The sequence below is a fragment of the Astyanax mexicanus genome, chromosome 2 (genome assembly GCF_023375975.1).
Source record: "Astyanax mexicanus isolate ESR-SI-001 chromosome 2, AstMex3_surface, whole genome shotgun sequence".
NCBI lineage: Eukaryota > Metazoa > Chordata > Actinopteri > Characiformes > Acestrorhamphidae > Astyanax > Astyanax mexicanus.
This window is the reverse complement of record NC_064409.1, coordinates 1,674,151-1,701,481: the sequence shown is the minus strand read 5'-3', so window position 1 is coordinate 1,701,481 and position 27,331 is coordinate 1,674,151. Positions and strand designations below refer to the sequence as shown.

Genomic DNA, 27,331 nt, shown 5'->3' with positions numbered 1-27,331 from the left:
TTTTCTCATTTAAACATCCTGAAAATGTTTTTCTAAAGCTCAGTTTTAAGGCTTTACTTACTAAAAAATATGTGGGGTTTAAATGGGGCTCATAATGACAGTTTATGGGGCGGATCGGGGCGGGTCTGGCTATATGTATGTTTTAGGCCTGATCTAAGCTCTGAATCCTGGTATCCCACATGATTCACACCTTTTTATCTTTTTATGAGACATTGGCAATATATATATATATATATAAATGTATATATGTATACACACTCTCGCTGATATTTCTGCTCAGATTCCTCAAGAGTAGAAGAAGAGAAAGAACCAAAAAAAAAAAAAAAGTTTGGTGTGGATTTAATGGATTTAACACAGAGGTGAAAAGAGAGAAATGCTGGTCTGAGTTTATATACAGCCACTTTTCAACTGGATGAACTGGATGAACACAAGATATGCAAAATCAGCTTTACGCCACGTACATCCTATAACGCTTTCTATAACAGCAACACACACTTCTCCCTCCTCCCTTATTTACACACTTTAATCTGAATAAAAATAAAACATTTATCTTCAGCTCCGTCAGCAATCAGAACTTCTGTTCAGGATGAAAATCAAAAAATAAAAGAAATATGAAAATAGAAGAGATGCTAAAATGAACTTCATGCACCTTTAAATGACTTGTGCACCTAGTTATCGAAAAAAAGTAAATAAACTAAAGCAAAAAAAAAAAAAGATTGAAAAGAGAGAGAGAAAAACAGAGAAAGAGAGAGAGAACAAACTTAAACCAAATCTGGCACTATATATGTACATATATACATATATATGTACATATATAGTTTTGTACTGAAAATACTGAAATGCACCTGATTTCAAGTATAACAGGTTTCTTTTTTAAATGTAAAGATCTGTAACGTAATACACAACAACTGTATATAACTGAATATATTATATCTATATTTTTTACAGCTATATTTCTTTTTTTTAATTCTAGTATACAGTCATAGTTGTTATTGCATTGTTTTTGCATATCTTGTGGTATGCAGGCACACATCCACATAATCATCTGTGCATTCTGCATATATACTGCACACACATGGGCCACGAACCAGACGCGCACTCTCTCCATACTCTTGCGTGCTCTCGCTCTCTCTCTCTCTCTCTCTCTCTCTCTCTCTCTCTCTCTCTCGCGTGCTCTCTCTCTCTCTCTCTCTCTCTCTCTCTCATGTTCCACGCACAGTCGTGGCCTAGCGTAACACATGGCACATTGTGTAAAAGAGAAAACTAATGGTCAGGATCGGGGGGAGGGACTGATGCGGTGGCTTTGGGAGGATATTCAGCTACATGTCTTTATTTTAGGTTTTCCCATAAACTTCTCTTTTTCCTTTCTTTCATTTAAAGTGGAGAACAGTACGTTTGTTCACTTTCAGCAGGTGAGAAACACTTTAAATTGAACTAAAAGTCATAAAACAGAAGAATCTTGAAAAGCGACTAAGGGCTTTGTGTAGGAGATCTATAAACGAGCAGTCAAATATGATTTAGGGTCAGTATCAGTGTGTCTTCGCTATCATAACGTCGGGAAAAGTACAGCGTGTCACTTGCTCATCATTCCCTTTAAGAACCAGGTGAGCTCTGACTTTGGCGGATTGCTATTTTAAGGGTGCAGCTACCTGGACGTGTTCAACAAACGCTTCTCAGCATTCGCCAATGTTATTTAATTTAGTATTCTGTTTATTGTTGATGTAAAAGTTGGGTTTGTGCTGCCAAGATAGCGATGAACGTCTGACTGTTGGCGTCTGTCTAGGTTGTATTCAGTCAGTGGAGCTCCTGTGTTTTTCTTTGTCAAGAACACACCTCATTTCCAGAACACCACGCCCATCAGTGTAGATACGAATATTCATGAGCTCTGTTGCTATTTAAACAAGGCAGGTGGAAGGCATGATAATAATAACAATAATAATATAAATATATATAGGTGGGGTTTAAAATAGGGCACTAAATGTTCGATTGAGTTAAATTTAAGAAGCCTGGTATGAAGCACACACACACACTTTAACACACACTTAAACACACACACACACAGTATTGCAACAAACATCTCAGCTAAGTTTCAATCTGGGAAACTAAAACAAACCAGAACAAAATTAAAAAAGAGACTGACGCTCAACTCACCTACCCAAAGCTATAATAATTATAACCAAATTTACCGATACCCAGAATGCAAAGCAGTGACATAACCTCCTTTATCGCCGTGGTAAAGAGTCATGGAGTTAATAAAGAGTCCGCTATCAAAGTACGCTATCAGTTCTCACGATCGTCAAATTGAAAAGTCTTCAGAAGCACACGCGTCGTTCTGGCTCACGTAACAATAATATAACCTAGAACATCTGAACAACCTTATTTTCTTATTTGCATAATAGTTCGCTAAAATTCTTCCTCTCTGAGTATGTGTCTTGTGTGATTGTATGAATGCATGCATACACTGCTAAACCAAGCAAAATAGTTCAGACAACAGCAACAACAACCATAATCATAATCATAATAACAGTAATAATAATAATAATAACCATAATCATAATCATAATAATGTATAATCTAACCGTGACTTTTAATGATGATATATTTAGCCCTGTGTAAACTACATTAGAAAGAGTGTCTTAAATGATAGGCTACCCAGATGTCCCTGAATAAATAAATGTTTTTTTTTTTCTCTTCGCTCCTATCTCTCCCCAAAGTGCACCTTTTATTTTTAACGTCATGATTAGTTTAGCAGTATTCTCTCCCTGCTCGTGGGAGAGGAGGATCCTTTTTTTTTTTTTTTAAGTGGTTCTACGTTAACTGCGAGAACAGTTAAGCTGTGAAAGTCACACCGTATCAAATAAAAAGCGTTTTGGCAGTTTGAGCCGTCCGGCTACTTCAGTAGTTTGACTCCATCGGACCATCGGTCGACCAACACGAGAGCAGCAATAAGAACGAAAGCCTTGGAAGCATGTCCGCCTTCGGTACCTCCGGCTGAGCAGGACGTCAGCACGCTTCTGCTACCTTATGATTTACCTGAACGCAACAATAGAGAGCATCCCCACTGAGCACACGTCCTCTCTCTGGGAGAAATAAATAAATAAATACAGTTTAAAACCTGTCAGAGGTGCTGCGACCCCGGCAGAGACACTCCACCATGCTATGCGTTTAGGATATTTAACATCATGTTCAACTCCCATCCGGAACAAACAAATAAAATAAAATAAAATAAAAACTAATACAAATGAAAAGAAACGGGGGGTGAGAGTGCACTCTCTTTGCAAATCAGGATAAATTGCAAAAATGCAATACTGGCAAAAGGCTGGCCTTAGGAAAGAAAAAGAAATTAAAGTAGATCTTTTTTTAATGCAAAAAAAATATATACTGTTAATTTTATCAAATACAGCATGCGCCGACACAGAAACAGATTCTCGGCCTGAACCGTTCCCCCAGCCCACTGTGGAGGAGATATCTCTTTATGTTTCCTTGTTTTCTTCAAGCTTAATCTCCTCCTACTGTTCTCAGAATCACACCATCACCACCACCACCATCACCACCACAGGGTGAGCTTTAGAACTGGCCTACAAAAATCTACAAAAATAAAAACCTAAAGAAAAAACAAAAGAATCAATGCCAAAAAGCAATTCCAAGAAAACGATTAAAAACAGTTCAAACAATTCAAAAGTAAAGTAAATCAAAGTAACGAGTCGAGACAAGTCGAGGTATATGGTGGGCTGGGATGCAGGCCTCCTCCTTTTAGTGGTCAGCTGAACAGAGGAAGAAGAAGTCGAGAGGAGACTTGTAGCACAGCTGCACAAAGCTCTTAACTCCTGCACTTTTTGTAGTCTCTCCGCTGTACGCTTCTCTTCCCAGCGCTCGCTTCACTTTACTTTACTTTAAAAAATAAAACCCCACACCGACAGCCTGCTGGAGGACGCCGGTGCTTAGAACCACCGCTCTGCACGTCGAACAACGCAAGCAAGAGGAGAGGAGAGGAACCAGAAGCTGCTTCTGCTCCGCGGCGTCGTCTCCGACCCGAAGACGGACCGGCGTGAACTCGCACGGCCCCCGCCGGGCCCTCGCAGGCGGCCTGATGAAACCTTAACGATGAAGCGACGAGAGAAAAGAGTGTGTACGACAAAAAAAGAGTGACAAAGTAGAGTCCTACTTTTTTTTGTGTTTCTGTGTTGTCGAAAGTCTTTTTTTGTCTTTGCATCTTTACGTCTATCTCTCAGTCAAAGTTCTAAGAACTGTGAGGCACTTTAGATACTTTCTCTCGCGTTCACTCTCGCACTCTCTCACGTCACGTCGCGCGCCCACGAACACGCGCGCACACATTTGCTCACAGCCATTCGCACCTTAAAAAAAGAGAAAGAAAAATAAGAGAAAGAGAAAATTAGGAAATTAAAGAATCGGTTTCGGCTAAGACGAATTGCATTATGCTCCTACGATAAATACAGGTTTGAAAGAGAGAGACTGTTCCGACTAGAGGCCGCCGGCGTCCCCGGACGCAGCGAGGGAACCGGTGCGAGAACGAGAGCGTCGGGCGAGACGGAGGACGTCCTCCGTGCTGATGTTATTCCCTACAAGCTGGTCACGCACTCCATGTCCTCGTCCTCCATCAGCCCGCTGTTCCTTTGACTCCCCCCAGCCGCCCGCAGCCCCCCCGCCCCCGTCTCGTTGTCCTCCAGGCCGCTCCTCAGCAGCTCCTCGGTCTCCTCGGCTCGGGAGCGCCGCCGCGGCGTTTCCTGGCTGCCGGTGTCCCTGCAGTGCATATAGGGCAGAAGGTTGCCGTTAGGGCTGGGAGGTCCGTTGGCGTTTAGTATGTTATCCGCCGCGTTCTCCATCTCCTCCATTGTCATGTCGCAGGCGTCTGCGAGCTCCTGCTTCGCCACTGCAATGAAGGAGGGGTCCTGTGCATAGCAACCCAGTCCCTCAGATATCAACACCTGAGAGAAGAGAGAGAGAGAGACAGAGAGAGAAAGAGAGAAGTAGAGAGAGAGTGACAATTTACTACTTATTACTTATTGCAGCATTATTTCTAACATTCATTATTCACTATTTGAGTGATCTTTACATGAGCTCTCAACCGTGCATCGTGCATGCTTGACTTAGAGCGTGTCAGTGTGTCTTTGCTATCGTAACAACGGGAAAAGATTGCTATTTTAACGATGCAGCTACCTGGACGTGTTCAACAAACAAACGCTTCTCAGCAGAGGAAACTGAGCTGCTGGTTGACGCTGTGAAGGAGCTCCAGCAGCTCATTTATTTACGGGAACAGCAATGTTATTTTATTTACTATTCTGTTTATTGTTGATGTAAAAGTTGAATATAGAATGAAACCACAATGGTTATTTTGCTCAAACATATATTGAGTTTTCCTCACCGCTTCTACAAGACTGCCAGCGCTGCCGTGTGAGTGCAGGCCGGTCTCTTTGCATGTTACGGAGGGCACTGTTAGAGAGACGGGGCGCAGCGCTCTCCGGGAGCTCCGGGTGTCGTTGCCGTTGCTGTCGCTGCTGCACGGCCCACAGTTCACCGACGGGAGGCTGCTGTTGAGCTTCTCGTAAGAACTGGTTCCCTGCAGTCTCAGCGAGGGTACGGGCTGATCGCACAGCCCCCCCGGACTGGCAGGAGGTGTGGAACACAGACGAGTGAAGAGGGTCGGAGAATGACTTCTTCTCAACAAGGGACTCAATCCTGCTACAGCCAGTGCCTGCGGGGAAGTGTGTGAGCGAACAGAACCAAAAACCCAGTGAGATACTGTAAAACAACTCAAATACACACTCAGTCCTGTTACTGTAACACTGTACAACATCTGAAACATCTAGAACATTCTACAACAGGAAGTTACATCATCAGCTGGTTCCTCTGAGGATCATGGGAAGACCAGAATTAAGTAAGTAGGAGTAAGTAAGGAGCTCAGTCTCAACACTCAGTCCTGTTACTGTAACACTGTACCCCATCTGAAACATCTGGAACATTCTACAACAGGAAGTCACATCTACAACAGGAAGTGACATCATCAGCTGGTTCTTCTGAAGATCATGGGAACACCACAATTAAGTAAGTAGGAGTAAGTAAGGAGCTCAGTCTCAACACTCAGTCCTGTTACCGTAACACTGTACCCCATCTGGAACATTCTACAACAGGAAGTTACATCTACAACAGGAAGTGACATCATCAGCTGCTTTCTCTGAGGATCATGGGAAGACCAGAATTAAGCAAGTAGGAGTAAGTAAGGAGCTCAATCTCAACACTCAGTCCTGTTACCTAAATTAATACTTAGATCTCATTGGTTTATTTTTAAAATACACTTTTTGGTAAAATCAGTAGAATGTGCTCATTGTTCATGTTTTTGCGAATTATATGCTTATAAACTTAATAAACTTATTCCTGTTATTTTCAGTCCTGTTACTCAAAACATAAAAAGTAACAGGAATGAGTTCCAGTAACAGAAATCAGTGCCAGTAACAGGAGTGATTTTTTGTCATAAATATCAATTTCTTTAAAATAAAGACTTTCTTGAGAGAAAATCAAAGAAATTAGTGGACTTGCCTTCAAACATGCTCTTTAAATGTCACAAGAGTTTGGCTAAGAAACCTTGTAAAAAATTAAGTAAAGCTGAGTTTGACCAACACATGTTTTGAATAGTTAAATATTTGTGTTATTAAATATGTTTAATTTGGTGGAATGGCCTGTATACTGTAGTAATCTCCATAAATATTATTTTTCATGCATTAGTAAATATTAATAATATTAGTTATACCACAGTTAGTTCCGACTCTGCAATGTGATTGACTAAGAGGTGTTCTATGAGTACCCTTATCAGCCGGTAATGCACTGTAACCAAAGCTCTCCATGTATTACTTTGCTACATACAGGTAGCCTAGCCTAAGCAGCGCTTACAAGCCAAATACAAACCAAATGTGATGTCATTATACACCACTGGGGGGCACAGTGAAGAAACGCCAAGCCATGTCTCCAATAGACGGTGCGGACAAAGACTTGGTTGCACAAATAAATAAGCCCAGCAATTCAAAAATATGCATTATTATACACATTATCAACCACCAATATCAGATTAAGGGCTGTTATTATTAAAATAAAAGCTTAATTGTATATAAATACCTGTTAAAATAGGGTATTTTAAGCTGAATTTCTGTAATTCCGCAGGTTTTGCCGCTTGGGCACCGAAGTGAACAAAACTTTAATTCTTAAAAAATCTAGGTTTATTTACAATATACTTAGATTTTCACAATTTTGACTGAAATGGGCAATAATGCAGAGCTTACAGCAACTATGAAACTATTTTAACTGGCGTGTTTGGAGTGGAGTGTTTATAATCAAATCGATTCTATTTTCTCTTCCTCTTTACCTTAAAATCTTTCAATAAACAGTGATAATGGAACTGTAGTATAATCACAATAATAAACTCGAGGTATAATGTGTAATATTGGCACTGCTGTGCTGATCTACAGCGTTCAGCCTTCGGTTTCTTGCTACGACCGCATCACAGCAGTGCCAATATTACACATCATAGCACAAACCTCTAGTGTATTATTGCTTAAGTAACTTCCATTTTTTATGCATGAGTAAATATGAATAATATTAAATATTAATTGGTATTATTTCTGACCTGGTGGTGTACTAAGTGCAGGGGTACTGCTGTCTTCTGAGAGGAATCAGATCTCGTCTGTCTCCTCAAACACTCGAGATGGAAGGAAGATCTTCGGCCTGTGTTTTAAGAAAGAACTGAAATTAGTAAAGGTGTTCTGCATGACTTTATGCACCTTTATGTATGAATTATTCTCACCTAGTGCAGTAGGACAGAGAAAAGCTCGTCTGGGAGACTGCCATGGTCTTCTGTCCTCACCCACACCCCCTTCCTCTATCTCAGCTAACTGCTTACACTCTTCATCCTGCAGTGCTAACCTGTTATAAACACATTTAATCAACGAAACGTTAAATTACAGTTCAGTGCACAGCAGGATTTTAGCTATACCTATACAAAATTAATATACAGTACCAGTCAAATGTTAAGACATAATACATTCATTTAACGTAACTCTTTCAGTCCCTGCGTCCATTACAATGGACATCATGTATTTTCTTTTTTTTTCTGATGTTTTGCTGCACATTACACTATACAAAGAAAGCGTGAAATTTACTTTTTAAAAGTTTCACAACTTTCTGCATTTGCCTTTTTAATTTAATTTTTAGATAAATTTAAGTAACTTCAACTCGGTTTCAAGATTTAAATGTTACACAGAGTAAATAAGTGAACTGAACTTCAGTCAATCCTTTCTTTTAGTAAACTTTACTTCATTTATTTTTACTGAATCAATCCTTTCTTTTAGTAAACTTTACTTCATTTATTTTTACTGAATCAATCCTTTCTTTTAGTAAACTTTACTTCATTTATTTTTACTGAATCAATCCTTTCTTTTAGTAAACTTTACTTCATTTATTTTTACTGAATCAATCCTTTCTTTTAGTAAACTTTACTTCATTTATTTTTACTGAATCAATCCTTTCTTTTAGTAAACTTTACATAAATTTATTTTTACTGAATCAATCCTTTCTTTTAGTAAACTTTACTTTATTTATTTTTACTGAATCAATCCTTTCTTTTAGTAAACTTTACTTCATTTATTTTTACTGAATCAATCCTTTCTTTTAGTAAACTTTACTTCATTTATTTTACTGAATCAATCCTTTCTTTTAGTAAACTTTACTTCATTTATTTTTACTGAATCAATCCTTTCTTTTAGTAAACTTTACTTCATTTATTTTTACTGAATCAATCCTTTCTTTTAGTAAACTTTACTTCATTTATTTTTACTGAATCAATCCTTTCTTTTAGTAAACTTTACTTCATTTATTTTTACTGAATCAATCCTTTCTTTTAGTAAACTTTACTTCATTTATTTTTACTGAATCAATCCTTTCTTTTAGTAAACTTTACTTCATTTATTTTTACTGAATCAATCCTTTCTTTTAGTAAACTTTACTTCATTTATTTTTACTGAATCAATCCTTTCTTTTAGTAAACTTTACTTCATTTATTTTTACTGAATCAATCCTTTCTTTTAGTAAACTTTACTTCATTTATTTTTACTGAATCAATCCTTTCTTTTAGTAAACTTTACTTCATTTATTTTTACTGAATCAATCCTTTCTTTTAGTAAACTTTACTTCATTTATTTTTACTGAATCAATCCTTTCTTTTAGTAAACTTTACTTCATTTATTTTTACTGAATCAATCCTTTCTTTTAGTAAACTTTACTTCATTTATTTTTACTGAATCAATCCTTTCTTTTAGTAAACTTTACTTCATTTATTTTTACTGAATCAATCCTTTCTTTTAGTAAACTTTACTTAAATTCTGCATACAATAATACCTAAACTTAAATTATAATTTTTTTTACATATTTCTCAACACATGGATGGCATGTAATACATTGTATTTATTATACTATAAAGAATGTATTACATGCCATCCATGTGTTGAGACAGTGTAATATGTGAGTTTTAACTAAAAATATAAACAATTCAGGAATTATAATATATTATGTATCATAAAATATTTAAGTAATATTGTGTAAATGAAGTAATTGTAATTAGGTAATATTGTAATAAATGAGAAGGTGTGTCCGAATGTTTGACTGGTACTGTATAGCTGCTGTTGATTTGTGAAATATTATAGTTTTTATCATAAAATTGTTGTGTGTGTTACATTTCAGTGGACAGCATGTTCTGCTCGGGATGGCACTCTCTCTCTTTAAACATCTCATCATACGTTTCATCAGCAGACTCCTCCTCCCGCCGGATGATCGGGAGGCAGCTGTCACTTGAGTCCGAGCTGAAACATTTATATAAAACATTATAAACAGAACATCCAACAAAACGTCCTAAAATTTTACAAAATAAACGCAAACATAGTTTTGAACCATTTTGTTTGTCATCTGTAGTTTGAATTTTAGTAGGAGGAAAAAAATCTAATCGAAATCGTGTTTTTATGTAAAAACTGAGACTTAATACAATGTTAAGCTGAGTTTCCATGTGGGTCAGCCAAACAGAAGTTCTCCTATTAGGCCCCAAAGCTGCTATAAATAAATTATCTGACTTAATGCTAAATCTGGCCGATTTCTCCCTCACACCTGGTTCAGCTGCTAAAAATCTTGACGTTTTAAAAAATCTTGATGTTTTATTTTATTTTATTTGTTGTTCTTAAAGGCCCTGGCAGTTTACTGCAATTTTTCTGAATAAAGGTAAACATAGTTTTGAACCATTTCTTTGTCATCCGAATCGAACCGAAATCAAGTTTTTTGTAAATAAAATCAAGATTTTTTTTTTTTTGCCCATAATCGGCCAGCTCTATTGGAGATATTCTAATGCTTTCTTCATACCTCTTGTTAGGGAAGCACCATGAAGAGTGAGGCAGTAGCACAGGTGCCAGCAGGGGTCTGGTGTGGCCGTCTACAGTACTGATGGAGGGGCTGGGGTAGTGTCCGATGGCGGTGTTGTTGGCGTTGTTGATGTTGGCGTTGGAACCTGAGGAGGAGTAGCTGCTCGGGGTGAAGGTGGAGTCCACCAGTTTCTCGTGCGACGGCGACTCTCCCTCTCCAGGGCTTCCCGACTTGCTGATGTGCAGCGGCCGCTGGGTGGTGAAGGACTGTGGGAAGGAGGCGCGGCCGTCGCTCTGATGGTAATAGTTCACGTGGTTTCCGAAGAGACCACCTGATCGCTGGAGACGGAAAAGATCTCGATTAAACGCTAAAACACTAACCCCAAAAAAACCCCAATGCACAACAAGACGAGTTTAGATATATTCCACCTCCGTTTACTGATTAAAATCATATTAAAATATATTTAACTTGCATTGGCATTAATACACACAACTTCATTCTTCATTCTTGGCTCTTAGTATGAATGAGAGCAAAGCGCAAACATGCATTCATGTAAATGAAATATTCCGCAGTATATATTGCATATTGACCAGGTCAAGTGTCCCTTCCATTCAGCTGCTAGTCAGCTGTATATCCCCCCTGTATATCCCTCAACATTGTTCTCTCTCAGGGCTCTGGCAGCTGATGGCAAGCTGCATGACCAGGATTCGAACCAACAATCTCCCGATCATAGTGTAGTGAAAATGAATACATTGAGGTAAATATTGTAAAGATGTGCTGTTAAATCATTACTGATATTTAGTAGATGCAATATTGATATGTTACATGAAATAGACTTAATATGGTACTTTTACTTAACCGAATCCTAAACCTAACCTTAATCTCAGTCCAAAACCCAACCCTGAAAATGACTTTAATCCTAATCCTAACCTCAACACACAACTTAATCTTAAACCTGAAACTAATCCTAATCCTAACCTCAAGATAAAGCCTATGTCACGGACAGGCATGAGAGATCGGATGATATTTATTAAATAAACAAGTAAACAAGTAAAACAAACACAGCAACAAGACTAAGAAAACAAACTAAGAAAACTAGACTAAGAACATAAAACAAACTTACTGACATGAAAAACCTTTGAAGCAACAGAAAGCATAAGACAGATACAGGGAATACTAAAAACACACAAAAAAACACACAAAAGACCTAAACAAAGGTCTCTATATACAAAAAGAGGATAGGAAACACCTGTGGGAGGAATCAAGTGGGCGGGGTTACAAATGAGACACGAGAGAACACAAATGACAGAGCGGGGCTAAGGCGAGACAAGACAATAACACAAAGCCATGTGCTTATAGGGCACAGGGGGAAGAAAAACCAAAGAGGTTAAAAAGCAGGAAAAGGATAGAAAAGACTAAAAAAAGAGAAAAACCTTAATCTTAGTCCAAGACCCAAACCTAACCATTACTCTGGTCCTTGTTCTAAATTTAAACTCGATCCAAACCCTAGTTCTTACCCTAATCTAAAGATTCAAGACCTAAATCTGCTCCTTTAATCTCCTCCCTAATAAAAAAAATCAATATATATATATCAATATATATATAATCAATATATATACTTATACTTCCGGCGCCGACGCGAGTGGCTGCCTGTTCCAGTAGCTCCGTCTCTTTGTGTGTTTTTCTGAGTTTTTTTACGTTTATTTATCGTCTCTGTGCTACTACACACGTCTAGTGTGCATCTTATTTATATCCTAAGGATATTTTTGGTGTAAATATGCGGGGCAGCGAGGAATACCGTGTTTATTCCCGGGAAGAACTGCTAGCCCTCCGACCCGCGGGACGTGGGGGCATTGTCCACACAATACCGGATGATCTGAGAAGGAGGTACCGAGGTTGCAGGGCCGGCGCTATGCTAAAGGCTAAGCTAAAGGCTAAGAAGTCGGAGCAGCGCTGGAGGTACAAACCCTCAGTTCCGTCGGTGGTTATGGGGAATGTTAACTCACTGACCAACAAAACCGACGAGCTAGCCTGTCTGGTGAAGAATCAGAAGCTCTACAGGGAGTGTAGCATGCTGTGTTTCACCGAGACCTGGCTCACCCCCGACACGCCGGATGCTAACGTGCAGCTACCCGGCTTTTCTTCAGTGAGGGCGGATCGGGACCCGGTGCTTTGCGGGAAGCGGAAAGGTGGAGGAATCGCGCTGTTTATTAACAACAGATGGTGCAACCCTGGACATGTGTACGTGAAGGAGGTGATCTGCTGTCGGGATATTGAACTGTTAGCGGTGAGTCTCCGACCTTATTACATGCCGCGGGAGCTCTCTCACGCGATCCTCGTGTGTGTTTACATCCAGCCGAGAGCGGACGTGCAGGCGGCGTGTGACGTCATCCACTCCACCGTCGCAGCGCTGCAGACACAGCACCCTGACGCCTTCTATGTGATCACTGGTGACTTTAATCACGTAACGCTGGACTCTACCCTGCCTGCCTTTTTCCAGTTTGTGGACTGTCCCACCAGGAAAAACAGGACCATAGACTTGCTGTATGCTAATGTGAAGGATGCATACAGGGCTATTCCACTACCACCGCTGGGGAAATCAGATCACAATCTGGTGTTCCTGCAGCCTCAGTACAAACCACTGGTACTGAGGCAGCCCACTACCACACGCTCATTCAGAGTCTGGTCTCCTGAAGCAGAAGAAGCCCTAAGGGACTGCTATGACACCACTGACTGGAGCGTGCTGCTGCACCCACATGGTGAGGACATTGAGGGGGTGACTCACTGTGTTACGGACTACTTGAATTTCTGTATGGATGTTGCTGTTCCCACAAAGACTGTACGCTGCTTTCCAAACAACAAACCCTGGATTACCAGCACCGTCAAGGACCTCCTCAACCAAAAGAAGAGCGCGTTCAAAGATGGAAACTTGGTAGAGCTGAAGCGCGTACAGGGGGAACTCAAGGTACGTCTTAAAGAGGCCAAGGAGTCTTACAGGAAGAAGGTGGAAAGAAAGCTGCAAGACAACAACATGAAGGAAGTCTGGGGTGCAATGAAAACCATCACTGGGTGCAAGAACAACAACGGCAACCCAGTAGATGGCGGTGTGGACAGAGCAAACCAGTTCAACAACTTTTACAACAGGTTTGACTGTCCTGCTCCTGCTGCCCCCTCCTCCTACCCTCCTGCAGCATCACCAACATCTTCTCCATCTCTACCATCATCACCACCATCTCCATCACCTTCAACTCCAACTCCACCATCTTCATCACCACCACCATTACCCTCACCTCCATCTTCATCAACATCATCACCGTCATCATCATCACCACCACCACCCTCACCTCCATCATCATCTTCATCACCATCAGCACAATCACCCTCACCTCCACCATCTTCATCAGCACCATCATCACCCTCACCTCCACCATCTTCATCATCACCACCATCAACACTATCAACTGGCAGACAAATCATCTCCTCCAGTCCACCAACCTTTACTGCTGACCAGGTCAGGAGACAGCTGAGGAGACTTCACCCCAGGAAGCCAGCTGGCCCGGACAGAGTGTGCCCCAGAATGCTCAAGGCATGTGCTGTTCAACTGGGTGAGCCCCTCCAACATGTTTTTAACCTGAGTCTGCGTATAGGGAGAGTTCCTGCCACGTGGAAGACAACCTGTCTCATTCCTGTTCCCAAGAAGGCACACCTGAAGGAGCTGAATGACTACAGGCCGGTTGCTTTGACATCTCACGTGATGAAGACCATGGAGCGACTGCTGCTGGACCAACTCAGACCTCAGGTCCACCATGCTGAGGACCCACTGCAGTTTGCGTACCGGGAAAAGGTGGGAGTGGAAGATGCCATCCTCTATCTCCTGCACAGAGCTCACTCTCATCTGGACAAGGGGGGAGGTGCTGTGAGGGTCATGTTCTTCGACTTCTCCAGTGCCTTCAACACCATCCAGCCCCTACTACTGAGAGACAAGCTGATGGAGATGGAGGTGGATATGCACCTGGTCACCTGGATCACTGACTACCTTACTGGGAGACCACAACATGTCAGGATCAGGGACTGCTCCTCTGATACAGTGATCAGCAGCACAGGAGCACCACAGGGGACTGTTCTCTCTCCAGTCCTGTTCACACTGTACACATCAGACTTCAAATACCACTCGGAGTCATGCCACATGCAGAAGTTCTCTGACGACACTGCAATTGTGGGGTGTGTGCGTAATGGTGATGAGAGGGAGTACAGAAGCCTGGTTGAGGAATTTGTGATGTGGTGCAAGATGAACCATCTGCAGCTGAACATCTCCAAAACCAAGGAGATGTGCATAGACTTCAGGAGGTCCAGGCCCTCTGCTCAGCGGCCAATCTCCATCGAGGGGGTCGACGTGGAGGTGGTCAAATCCTACAAATACCTTGGTGTGCACCTGGACGACAGGCTGGACTGGTCAGTGAACACTGACTCCCTCTACAGGAAGGCTCAGAGCAGACTGTACTTCCTCAGAAGGCTCAGGGCTTTCAACATCTGCCAGAAACTCCTCCTGATGTTCTACCAGTCTGTGGTAGCCAGCGTCCTCTTTTACACTGTTGTGTGTTGGGGAGGCAGCATCAGCAAGAGGGATGCTGGACGACTGGACAGGCTGGTGAGGAAAGCTGGTTCTGTGTTGGGACTAGAGCTGGAGTCCTTAACACCACTGGCAGAGAGGAGAGCCCTCAGTAAGCTGCTGAACATCATGGACAATGTTCACCACCCTCTGCACAGCACCATCACCAGGCAGAGGAGCTCATTCAGCGGCAGACTGCTGTCCCAGTCCTGCTCCACAGACAGACTCCGAAAGTCTTTTGTTCCTCAGGCCATAAGACTGTTCAACTCCTCTCAGCACAGCAAACTAAAGACTCTGTGAAACTTTTTCATTCCGGCCACTCTGGCCACACCATGGACACACCCCCAGCTATGGACACACTCTCAGACTTGCTGATGCCTAGAACACTTTTTATAGTTCTACCATATTTTGCACTAGTAGTTCATTCACTAGTTAATTCATCTACTGTTTACGTATCTTTTGCACTGCTTAATTTAATTTAAATTATTATATAACTGTGTATTTGCACTTTCTGTTTGGCTGACATCAGTTATCCTCACATTATGCACATCAACTGGTGTTCACTGTCTATTGTGTTCAACTGCACTACCTCCATTCTCCATCTCCATTACACACACACACACGAAGACTGTACATTTACACTGTATATTCTATTTCTTATTTGATTGTATTTATATGTATCTTTATATTTTATATTTTATCTTTTTTAACTTTGTGTATTGTGTAACCTGCTGCTGGATGCCAAGAATTTCCCCCCGGGGATCAATAAAGTATCTATCTATCTATCTATCTATCTATCTATCTATCTATCTATCTATCTATCTATCTATCTATCTATCTATCTATCTATCTATCTATCTATATATATTAAAACACTCAAAATAAAGTGAAAAACAGCTAAATTCAGTAGAAGTCTTCAGTAAAAGTTACAGAGGTTCTGATTATTGTTTATTTCATTTAAGTTGGGCCAAAGGTGTTTTTCAGTAACTTAGCCAATTATATGACTAGTTTATTAGTCAGTATAGTCAGTATTAAGTATTGTATATTTGCCTATTATGTGAACACATTAAGCAAGCTCTATTAGAATCCACCAACACACTGAACTCAGTAAAGATTATCATTTCTGTCAGTATTGTGATGCTATGTAAGCGTAATGAGCAGATCTGGCTGTGAGGTGCAGTGATCACCCAAACGCTCAGGAAGCTCCAGCAGCAGAAGCGATGATCTGATCTGATCTGATTGGAGGAAAAGAGAAAAATGTATCAGACCTTTACCCTGAAGATATCGTCTTCAGACGCCGCACACACCGTCTCCTTCATGGCCTTCTCCAGCTCCTCCTCCACAGTCAGGTCCCCAGATATCGCCCTCCTGATCTCTGGACCTATATCATGTAGAGTTCGCAGGCCAGCCTGCAACACAAACACAAATATACGTTATCTGATTAATGACTGGTAGTGCCCACTGATGTCAGTAACATGTAGTAAAGTAATTACTAATGCTTTTCCTCTAATCTGACCATTTATTTCAGTAGTGAGTAATCTAAGGATCTAATCTAGATTTCTAATCAAGTAATCACATAAAAAAAGTTACTTTTCCAAGTTACTGTGCATTGCTATTTTGTAATTTTCCTTAGTAAAATATATTGTAGATTTTTGCTGTCGTCGCTTTATTGCTTGAACTGTCGGCCGTAATCACGCCAAAATAACAACAGGCTAGCGAGCTAAGAGCTAACAAGCTAACAGGCTAAACACACAGCAAGCCCTCCTCTCTCTCCACCTCTCACACACAAACACACACACACACACAGTGAGCCCCCCTCACTCTCCACCTCTCACACACACACACACACACAAACACACACACACACACACACACAGTGAGCCCCCCTCACTCTCCACCTCTCACACACACACACACACACACACACAGTGAGCCCCCCTCACTCTCCACCTCTCACACACACACACACACACACACACACACACACACACACACACACACACACACACACACACAGTGAGCCCCCCTCACTCTCCACCTCTCACACACAAACACACACACACACAGTGAGCCCCCCTCACTCTCCACCTCTCACACACAAACACACACACACACAGTGAGCCCCCCTCTCTCTCCACCTCTCACACACAAACACACACACACACACACACACACACACAGTGAGCCCCCCTCACTCTCCACCTCTCACACACACACACACACACGCACAGTGAGCCCCCCTCACTCTCCACCTCTCACACACAAACACATGCACACACACACACAACGAGCCCCCCTATTTCTCCACCTCTCTCACACACACGCACACAGTAAGCCCCCCTCATCTCAAACACGCACACACACACACACACACACACACACAGCGAGCCTTCCTTCTTCTGCTTCTCACACACACACACACACACACACACACACACAAATATCTAGCTTCAAAACAACATCAAATATGAAGAAATGTTTGGAGTCACAGCAACACACTTAAAGAACAAGCTCCAAAGGTGGAGCAAAGCTTTCAATAAAGCAAGTTTTGGCAAAACTGTTATGTTGAGGCAGCAGTAACTTAAAAGTAACTTTGAAAAGCAAAGTGTATGTAATATATAAACAGTGTTTGGAATAGTAACTGACCTGCAGAGAGAGAGCAGTCTTTGGAGGTACTTTAGCCACCAGACCCTGCTCCTTCCGTTTCTTAAACTTCCTGAAGTATTCCTGAATGAGGAATGTGGCATAGAACTTCCCCACGGTCACCTCATCATCTAGAGACAAAATCCAGCATCAACAGACTGATAAATTACTAAAATAAATTACTTTCATTATAGCTATTTATTACAATTTTCAAACTGTGGTGTTCAAGCAATGTGGCTGCATTAAACATTAAATATCATAATCATTTCAATGCCTCCTTGATGCAAGTCACATGTCCACTAAGCACAAGGCCATTTATTTTGGATTGAAACATCTTTGACACTGACCTTCGTCTCTGTATGGCAAAATAAAAGTCACTAAATAATCTCTGCCAACTAACGATGCTTTAAAAGCTTTTATTTAAAGAAGAGCTATTATTCTGATGGACCAACATTTCTGATTTGCATCCTTGACATGTTTCAGACTACATCATCATGATATATGTTTTTATTATTACTATTTTACAGCTTTATTAAACATCAGCTAATGCCCAAAGCCTTTGCTGACCTCCAGCTGGGGGCACGACCTGATCCAGCAGCTTCATGCTGGTTCTCTTCCAGATTTTCTTTACTATCGCCCTCAGTTCTTCATTCGCCTGCTCCAGATTACCTAAAAACACACAGCCATTAATACACACACACACACACACACACACACCACAGTAATGATGTTAGAGCTGATTCAACACATGGTAAAAATTGGTTCCGCTCCAAAACAAAACCAACAACACAGAGGAATCATACTGTAGTTAGTGTAACATTTATCAGTTTAATTTTCTGATCGTTTGAGGCTTAATGCAAAAAAGTAAAATTATTTTATTTACTTTCTGATTTTTTTCATTTTTGCATTTTGTAACAAAAGGTAGTTGAATTTAACCATCAAAAATGGAAAAATCTGAAAATCGAGAAAAAGATTAACTTTTTCCCATTTTTCCTGAAATTCTGTTTAAGAAAGGCTAAAATGAAAAACTAGAAAATTAAAAAATCTGGATAAATGATCAGCCATATCACTGAAAAGCATTAAAAGCCTGTTTTGCGTATCGGCTAAAAGCACTGTGTTTGTGAATGCAGGAGGGGAATGGAGTTGAGCTATTCAACAAAAAATCTTCCTTTCTTTAAAATATTACGCTTTACACCAATGTATTGTTTTTTATTTTAAATTAAACTTCTTACCTTCAGTTTTAATGCGGAGGGCGGTGCGCACCAGAGCGAACAGTGTAGCGTTGAACATCACTGTACCATCACTGTTCAGCGGCATGTTCATGGACACCAGCCGCTGAGGTACAGAAATCACACACACAGTTAAGATGGACACAGATGTAAAGCTCTCGAAGTAAAACCATGTTCTGTATTTTTTCCACTATAAGGCGCACTGGATTATGGTGCATTTTAAGAGACAGGGGGGTAGTTAACTAATTTAAATGAACCAAAGCTAAGCTAAATAAACAAAATTGTAATTCTTAAAAAAATACTTTATTTTAAAGTTAAACGAGTGCTGGATGTTAATCTACACATATTTCTCTCCTGAGAACTGTTTATTTGGTAAATGAAGTGCTTCTGTGCTTTATTTAAAGTAAGCTTAGATTCCCAAATTTCTCCAGCACTAAGGCTGGAGCATTAGCAATTAGCCGCTAACTGAAAGCTAATGTCGCCCAACAAAGCTACACCAGTAAGACAAGATGATATTAGCTAGCGGTTCGTCACACTTAGCTTGTATTAACATGGTAATCGTGCAGACTTTGGTCCAAAATACTTCCTTCTGAAAGATGAAAAAGCTAGCATGGTTAATGCTAATGCACAGCTAATGCTAATGCTGCTCCAGCAGTGCTAGCCTGCTAAACTGAAACTCCTGTATAACTCTGTACTTCAGTGGAGTGACTTTACTGCTCCTTAATACCTGACTGATAGAATTCATACATAAGGAGCTCTGATGATTTTTGGGTAAATTAAAGGATTTTAAGTGCAGCTTATAGTGCGAAAAATATGGTATTTCCAAAAGAAATAACCATAAATGACAGTCAAAGTACAAATATTTTATTCCAAGTCATTTTGGACCATTTCTATTGGTTCATTCATCCTAAAATTCTGGTATAAACTAAACAACAAATGCCAGATTCACATTAATTCAGAAAATACACAGACAAAAATGAAGATACAAGGTTTTTGCATGATGGCAACAATATGCATAAGGGGGTAGACTATGTCGGTACCTTGCAGGCCACTCTGTGTGGACAGAGTTTGCCAAAGCCCAGCGGCGGCTGAATCCTCCTCAACAACGTCACCACATCCAGATGCTTTATCCTCCCCCTGTGATTAACATACACAACACATAGCATCAAGCAAATAAAGAAAAGTGTCTCAGAGTGTCTTTGCTATCATAACGGTGGGAAAAGTACACTTTGTGCGGCTCGAAACGCACAAAAAGCATGTGGATGTTGTTAATTTTGGGCATAACGTAAAATAAACCAATCAGAGTATCACTTGCTTGTTCATCATTCCCTTTAAGAGTAGAATCAGGTGAGCTCTGTCTTTGGTGGATTGCTATTTTAACAGTGCAGCTACCTGGACGTGTCCAACAAACTCTTCTCAGTAGAGGAAACTGAGCTGCTGGTTGACGCTGTGAAGGAGCTCCAGCAGCTCATTTACGGGAACAGCAATGTTATTTTATTTACTATTCTGTTGGCCTGTGTTGCCAAGATAGCGATGAACGTCTGACTGTTGGCGTCTGTCTAGGTTGTATTCAGTCAGTGGAGCTCCTGTGTTTTCTGTTACCAAGATAAACAAGATAAAACTCCAGAAATGTACCTGAACACACCAGAACACCACGCCCATAAGTGTAGATATATTCAGAAGTTCTGCTGCACTGTTGCTAATTTGGTGGGTGTAAGATAGCAATGAGCATCACAATAATAAGAAAACAGAAAGGAACTAACTTGGCTTCAGGGTCGTACTCTGCCCATATCCTCTTGAACTCATCCAGGTGATGCGGCCCCAGGATTGACCAATCACGTGTCAGATAGTCAAAGTTGTCCATGATGACAGCCACAAACAGATTGATAATCTTTTTTGTTACAGGAAAAACAGAAACACAGGTTAATGCAGTGATTTTAATTTCGTTTTATATGATATTTGAGTATTTCCTTGTTAACAAGTACAATAACTACTATATTACCATGGTTTAATGTTCAGTTTCAATCTTTTATGGCCATTTTCTTCATAACAAGCATAAAAAATCACTACTAGTTTGTCTCAGTAACTAGCTAACAAGCCAACATTTCCCATTCCACCTTAAATAGTGCAACAGACAGCAAGAGGCTGCGGCATTTAAGGTGGAATCAATCAATCAATAAATTAACCTTTATTTTGAGTCAGAAAAACATTGAAGGCAACAGCCATTTTTTATGTAGTCGAGCATTTACATATACAGGGATTGACATGGCAATACAATTGATAACTACATTTAATCATTTAAAATGAAAGGAAAATGTAAAATAACAATGAATAAAAGAGAATAAATTAAGATAAAAAGAAAATAAGAGGTTAATAAAAAAGTAAAAATTAAGCTAAGACAAACTTACATAGTAAAATAATAGTAAATAAATAAATAAATGAATAAATAAAATATTTAATTATTTTAAATTGAAAAAAATTAAAAGAACAGTGAATAAAATTAGATAACAAATAAGCTAAAAGAAACTTACATAATACAATGTTTTATTTTGATTTGATTATTATTATTTTTATTAATACTACTTCTGCTTCCACTACTACTACTACTACTACTACTACTACTAATAATAATAATAATACTTATAGAAACAATTTAAAATAAATTAAAAAGTATTAATACAAAATAAAATAACGATATATATATATATATTTATAGTTAAAGAAAAAAACTTAGAGAAGAACTAAAACAAGAAATTGTAAGGGTGCAGACTGTGGCTGGGCAACCTGCTATGCCACCCCCAGCCACCAGAGGGAAACCCAGAACCACTGCACCCTGATTACAGGCAATTAGCAACACCTGGTCCTCTCCTATTTAAGGAGAGCCAACCCCTAGCCCTGTGCTCAGTCTTGAGTTTGCCTGACACGCACAAGTCTCTCTCGAGTGTTCTCCTTGAATCTCTTGCTCTTTGCTATTGTGTATCCCAGACCTACCCTTCTGAGGTTTCCTCTCAGGGTTTCTCTGGAAACTCTCCTTTCCAAAAAAAAAAAAAAAAAAAGTGAAAGGGAAAGAAATAGTTTTCCCTCTAAGTATTTTGAGTTTGTTTATTTGTTTGGGAAGTTTAGTCTTGGATTTTCTTTGCTCTGTGATATTTGAGCTGGCCAGCCTTCCCCTGGCAGTCTAAGTTGTCCCTTTGGTCCAAATCACTTATTTAACTCCTCCAGCAGTGCAGTGCATTTTCATTTGTTTTACTAAGCAGAGGTTGGGTTTTTTCCCTCTGTAAAGCAACTTTTCATTTTCTATTTAAAATACATATATCCCTTGTTAACCCTTATCTCAGTTCCACTCTGCACTTGGGTCTCTCTATAAATAATTCAGTTGGTAGCTCACTTAGTTTACTCTAGTCCCCCACCCATAAGGTTGGTGGTTAAAATCCACCTTTAGGTGAGCTACCACGTTACAGAAATAAAAGCTAAGGATAAATAAGATTACGTAAAACACTTAGAGGCTCTCTTAAGGTGGTTAGATTGTATATATTATATATATCTGTATTGACTACTTGAAGTTTTTTTTAATTCTTTTATTAGGAAAAAGATTTAACCCCTTTCTCTGGTAACTCTGTTCCAAGGGAAAGGGTAAAACTAGAGGTAGGGTAAAAATGAAAAATGGAATTGGGCCTAAATGATCTAAATAAAGATATCTCACTCACCAGAAAGGCACAGAGCATGTAGAAGCTGACGAAGTAGATAATGGCGAAGTGGCTGCCGCACTCCTCTGTGGTAGGACCCTCTTCAGAGCCCTTTTCACACGGGCGGTTCGGGGAGCAGGCCAGCATGATTTCCTGCCATGCCTCACCTGTCGCACACCTGTATATAAACACACCAACACAATGAAGACAGTAAAAATGGGTCTGAATTAGTGTTGTCTTAAAAAATGAATGCAGCAGTGCTTGGAAGTTTGTGAACCCTGTAGAATTGTCTAAATACAAATATACAGCTCTGAAAAAAATAAGAGATCACTTAAAAATGATGAGTTTCTTAGATTTTTCCTCTGGAATATAATCAAGAAATTCAACTTGCTTGAATTTTTGCACCAGAAGTAAAGGCATAAAGTTTTCCTAAAGCAGTGTGTAAGACTGCTGGAGGAGAACATGATGCCAAGATGCATGAAAACTGTAATTAAAAACCACCAGGGTTATTTCACCAAATACTGATTTCTGAACTTTTAAAACTTTCTCATTTTCCGCAAAGAGAAAGATGCATGATCACAAGCCATCAAACCAAACTGAATTGCTTAAATTTCTGCACCAGGAGTAAAGCAGCATAAAGTTATCCAAAAGCAGTGTGTAAGACTGGTGGAGGAGAACATGACCAGGTGCATGAAACCAATGATTAAAAACAAACCAGGATTATTCCACCAAATATTGATTTCTGAACTCTTAAAACTTTATGAATATGAACTTGTTTTCTTTGCATTATTTGAGGTCTGAAAGCTCTGCATCTTTTTTGTTATTTCAGACATTTCTCATTTTCTGTAAATAAATGCTCTATATGAGAATATTTTTATTTGTAATTTGGGAGAAATGTTGTCTGTAGTTTATAGAATAAAACAACAATGTTCATTTTACTCAAACATAAACCTATAAATAGCAAAATCAGAGAAACTCATTCAGAAACTGAAGTGCCCTCGTAATTTTTTCTAGAGCTGTATTTATTGTAAATAACTGTAATTTTGTTATTATGTTGTTATTATAAATTGATTGAGAATTGATTGAATTGATGGATAAAGAGAGTCTGACCTGAAGAGAAGTAGCACAGCTTGTGGGAAGGTCTGAAAGTTGTTGTTTCGGTTGATCTGGGTGTTGTCCCTCAGTGCTATTTTACCAAACACCTGTAAAATAATGTAAGAGAGAGAGTTACTATTAGCAAAAATATAAGAGCCATTCAACCGAATCTGTGCCATTTCTGACCCCGGGAAATTACATGTATACATGTGCACACAAAATAACTTTAAAATTCATTTTATTATTAAAAATAGTGTCTGGTATATTGACCTAATAGCGAAAGTAAGATATGTTATTAAAAACATTAGTAAAAACTACTTAAAACACTGAAAGAATAGCATTTGTTCCCCATCCTCCCCACTCTCTAACTATAAATAAAGATAATTATTAAAATCCTCAGAGATCATCTATCATCTATGCTTTAACTCAGTCCTGTTACCGTAAGACATTACCCTGATCATCTGAAACATGGAACATTCCACAACAGGAAGTCACATCTATAACAGGAAGTTCATAGGAAGACCAAAATTAAGTTCCCTCATTAGTTTTTCTGTATATTTGATCTTATTGTAACAATGACCGAGGAGCTCAATCTCAACACTCAGTCCTGTTACCTACATCAATTCTTACATCTTATTTATTTGTTTTTAAAATACAATTTTTGGGGGAAAATCACTAGAATGCGCTGGTCAGTGTCCTCATGCTATTAGCATAGGCACCATTTAGCCAATTCTATGTCCTGTTACTCAAAACATAAAACGTACTAGGAGTGAGTGCCAGTAACAGCAGTCATTTCCAGAGACTGTAAAAAAAGATGGACGCCGTGTTGCTGTTCCCCCCGAAACCCGAGTCTGCGCAGGGAGAAAGACTGTGGAGAGACAGCCTACTCATTTAAATAACCCCGCCCCTGAGGGCTGCCTCGAGGTCACAGGCTGCAGAGCGGAGCGGAGCTGATGGTCTGTTATTGGTCCCGCCCATAACCAGCCTTTTTACAATAACCATTGAATCCTATGGGGATGGGTGGGGTTACACAGCTTTCTGAAACCGAACAGCAGGGGGGCGCCCGACCTGTGGTGGCTTCACTTTTGACAGACGATGCTCTGTCCAGCTATATACAGTCTATGGTCATTTCTTTAAGATAAAGACTTTCTTGAAAGAAAATGAAAGGAATTAGTGGAATTGATTTTAAACATGCTTTTTAAATGTCACATGGATGTACCATATAGAGTCAATAGTGTCCAAGAGTGCAAATGTACAGGACGTAGAGTAAAGTGACAATAAGTTCCTGTTTTGGAGATACGTGTTTTTCTCTGGAGAGCAATAATATAATGACGCGCTGCACAGGAGATGTGCGCTTTCTTACCTGCATTCCAATAACAGCGTAGATGAAGAAGAGCATTACGATGAGCAATGCTACATATGGAAGAGCCTGTGGAGAGAAAGAGACCGATCATTAACTAAACATTTATTTAGATTTTTTTTTTTATCATTGACAAACATATATTTGGCAAATGTTGGAGCTCATGGAGGACCAAAGATAACGTATATATATGAATGAAATATAAATAAATAAATACACATATAAACATAGAAATAAATACATATATAAATAAATAAATAAATGGTGAAATAGGTAAATATACACTACCGTTCAAAAGTTTGGGGTCACATTGAAACGTCCTTATTTTTGAAGGAAAAGCACTGTACTTTTCAATGAAGATAACTTTAAACTAGTCCTAACTTTAAACAAATACACTCTGTACATTGCTAATGTGGTAAATGACTATTCTAGCTGCAAATGTCTGGTTTTGGTGCAATATCTACATAGGTGTATAGAGGCCCATTTCCAGCAACTATCACTCCAGTGTTCTAATGGTACAATGTGTTTGCTCATTGGCTCAGAAGGCTAATTGATGATTAGAAAACCCTTGTGCAATCATGTTCACACACCTGAAAACAGTCTAGCTCATTACAGAAGCTACAAAACTGACCTTCCTTTGAGCAGATTGAGTTTCTGGAGCATCACATTTGTGGGGTCAATTAAACGCTCAAAATGGCCAGAAAAAGAGAACTTTCATCTGAAACTCGACAGTCTATTCTTGTTCTTAGAAATGAAGGCTATTCCATGCGAGAAATTGCTAAGAAATTGAAGATTTCCTACAACGGTGTGTACTACTCCCTTCAGAGGACAGCACAAACAGGCTCTAACCAGAGTAGAAAAAGAAGTGGGAGGCCGCGTTGCACAACTAAGCAAGAAGATAAGTACATTAGAGTCTCTAGTTTGAGAAACAGACGCCTCACAGGTCCCCAACTGGCATCTTCATTAAATAGTACCCGCAAAACACCAGTGTCAACATCTACAGTGAAGAGGCGGCTGCGGGATTTTGAGCCAATTTCGTCCTACAACAGGACAATGACCCTAAACACACCTCCAAATTGTGCAAGAACTATTTACAGCAGAAGCAGGCAGCTGGTATTCTATTGGTAATGGAGTGGCCAGCGCAGTCACCAGGTCTGAACCCCATTGAGCTGTTGTGGGAGCAGCTTGACCGTATGGTACGCCAGAAGTGCCCATCCAACCAATCCAACTTGTGGGAGCTGCTTCTAGAAGCGTGGGGTGCAATTTCTCCAGCTTACCTCAACAAATTAACAGCTAGAATGCCAAAGGTGTGCAATGCTGTAATTGCTGCAAATGGAGGATTCTTTGATGAAAGCAAAGTTTGATGTAAAAACAATGTTATTTCAAATACAAATCATTATTTCTAACCTTGTCAATGTCTTGACTCTATTTTCTATTCATTTCACAACGTATGGTGGTAAGTGTGACTTTTCATGGAAAACACAAAATTGTTTGAGTGACCCCAAACTTTTGAACGGTAGTGTATATATATATATATGTATATATATATGTATATATATATATACATATATATATATATATATATTATATATATATATATATATATATATATATATATATATATATATATATATATATATATATATAAATGCACATATATATATAAATAAATAAATGCACGCATAAATAATTGTATAGGTAAATAAATAAATTAATAAGTATATTTCTTATTTATTTATATATTTATTTATTAAATTATATGTGCATTTATTTATTTATTTATTTATTTATTCATTTATTTATTTCCACATTTCTGTATTTCTGCATTTGTATGGTTATTAATTAGAACCGCCTACCTAATTACCATACAAATGCAAAAATACAGAAATAAATAAATTAAGAAATGTTGAAATAAATAAATAAATACATGTAGAAATGTTGAAATAAATAAATAAATAAATAGGAAATGTATTTATTCATTTATTCATTTACTTATACAATTATTTATGCGTGTATTTATTTTTTAATCTATTTATTTATTTATACATTTATATGTGCATTTATTTATTTATACTTATGTCATTTTTGGTCCTCAATTGGAGCTCGTGACTCGTGATTTGCTCAGTATCTGCTCACTTGGAAGGATTTGATGAAGGTCCACAGAAGAGTCCGGATTCCCTCTCCGCGAGATAGCAGCTTAACCAGTCTCATCACGCGAAAGAGCCGGAAGAAGGTGATGGAGATTCTGGCATTATCTTCCGTGTTCTGGAGCCCCTTTCAGGGAGTGACGGACACAGAC

General features: G+C 39.3%; 1 protein-coding gene across 5 annotated transcripts in view; it reads right to left on the bottom strand.

Annotated features, from left to right (window-relative positions):
* Nucleotides 1-218: 218 nt before the first annotated feature.
* The window catches only part of cacna1c (calcium channel, voltage-dependent, L type, alpha 1C subunit), a 326,406-nt gene continuing 299,293 nt past the window's right edge, over nt 219-27,331 (bottom strand). For 3 of the 5 annotated variants that reach the window (XM_049473030.1, XM_049473038.1, XM_049473045.1), the window contains 16 exons: nt 27,169-27,306; nt 25,036-25,101; nt 23,688-23,779; nt 22,599-22,755; nt 20,655-20,782; nt 19,932-20,028; nt 18,895-18,997; nt 18,230-18,331; nt 17,666-17,793; nt 16,288-16,428; nt 10,411-10,748; nt 9,738-9,863; nt 7,814-7,932; nt 7,637-7,734; nt 5,384-5,713; nt 219-4,946 (listed from right to left, as the gene is read on the bottom strand). In XM_049473030.1, coding sequence (XP_049328987.1) covers nt 4,581-4,946; nt 5,384-5,713; nt 7,637-7,734; nt 7,814-7,932; nt 9,738-9,863; nt 10,411-10,748; nt 16,288-16,428; nt 17,666-17,793; nt 18,230-18,331; nt 18,895-18,997; nt 19,932-20,028; nt 20,655-20,782; nt 22,599-22,755; nt 23,688-23,779; nt 25,036-25,101; nt 27,169-27,306 — 2,529 coding nt within the window. In that variant the 3' untranslated portion in view covers nt 219-4,580. The remainder of the gene's footprint in view (nt 4,947-5,383; nt 5,714-7,636; nt 7,735-7,813; nt 7,933-9,737; nt 9,864-10,410; nt 10,749-16,287; nt 16,429-17,665; nt 17,794-18,229; nt 18,332-18,894; nt 18,998-19,931; nt 20,029-20,654; nt 20,783-22,598; nt 22,756-23,687; nt 23,780-25,035; nt 25,102-27,168; nt 27,307-27,331) is intronic. The other 2 variants (XM_049473023.1, XM_049473052.1) reach the window with 1 other exon arrangement.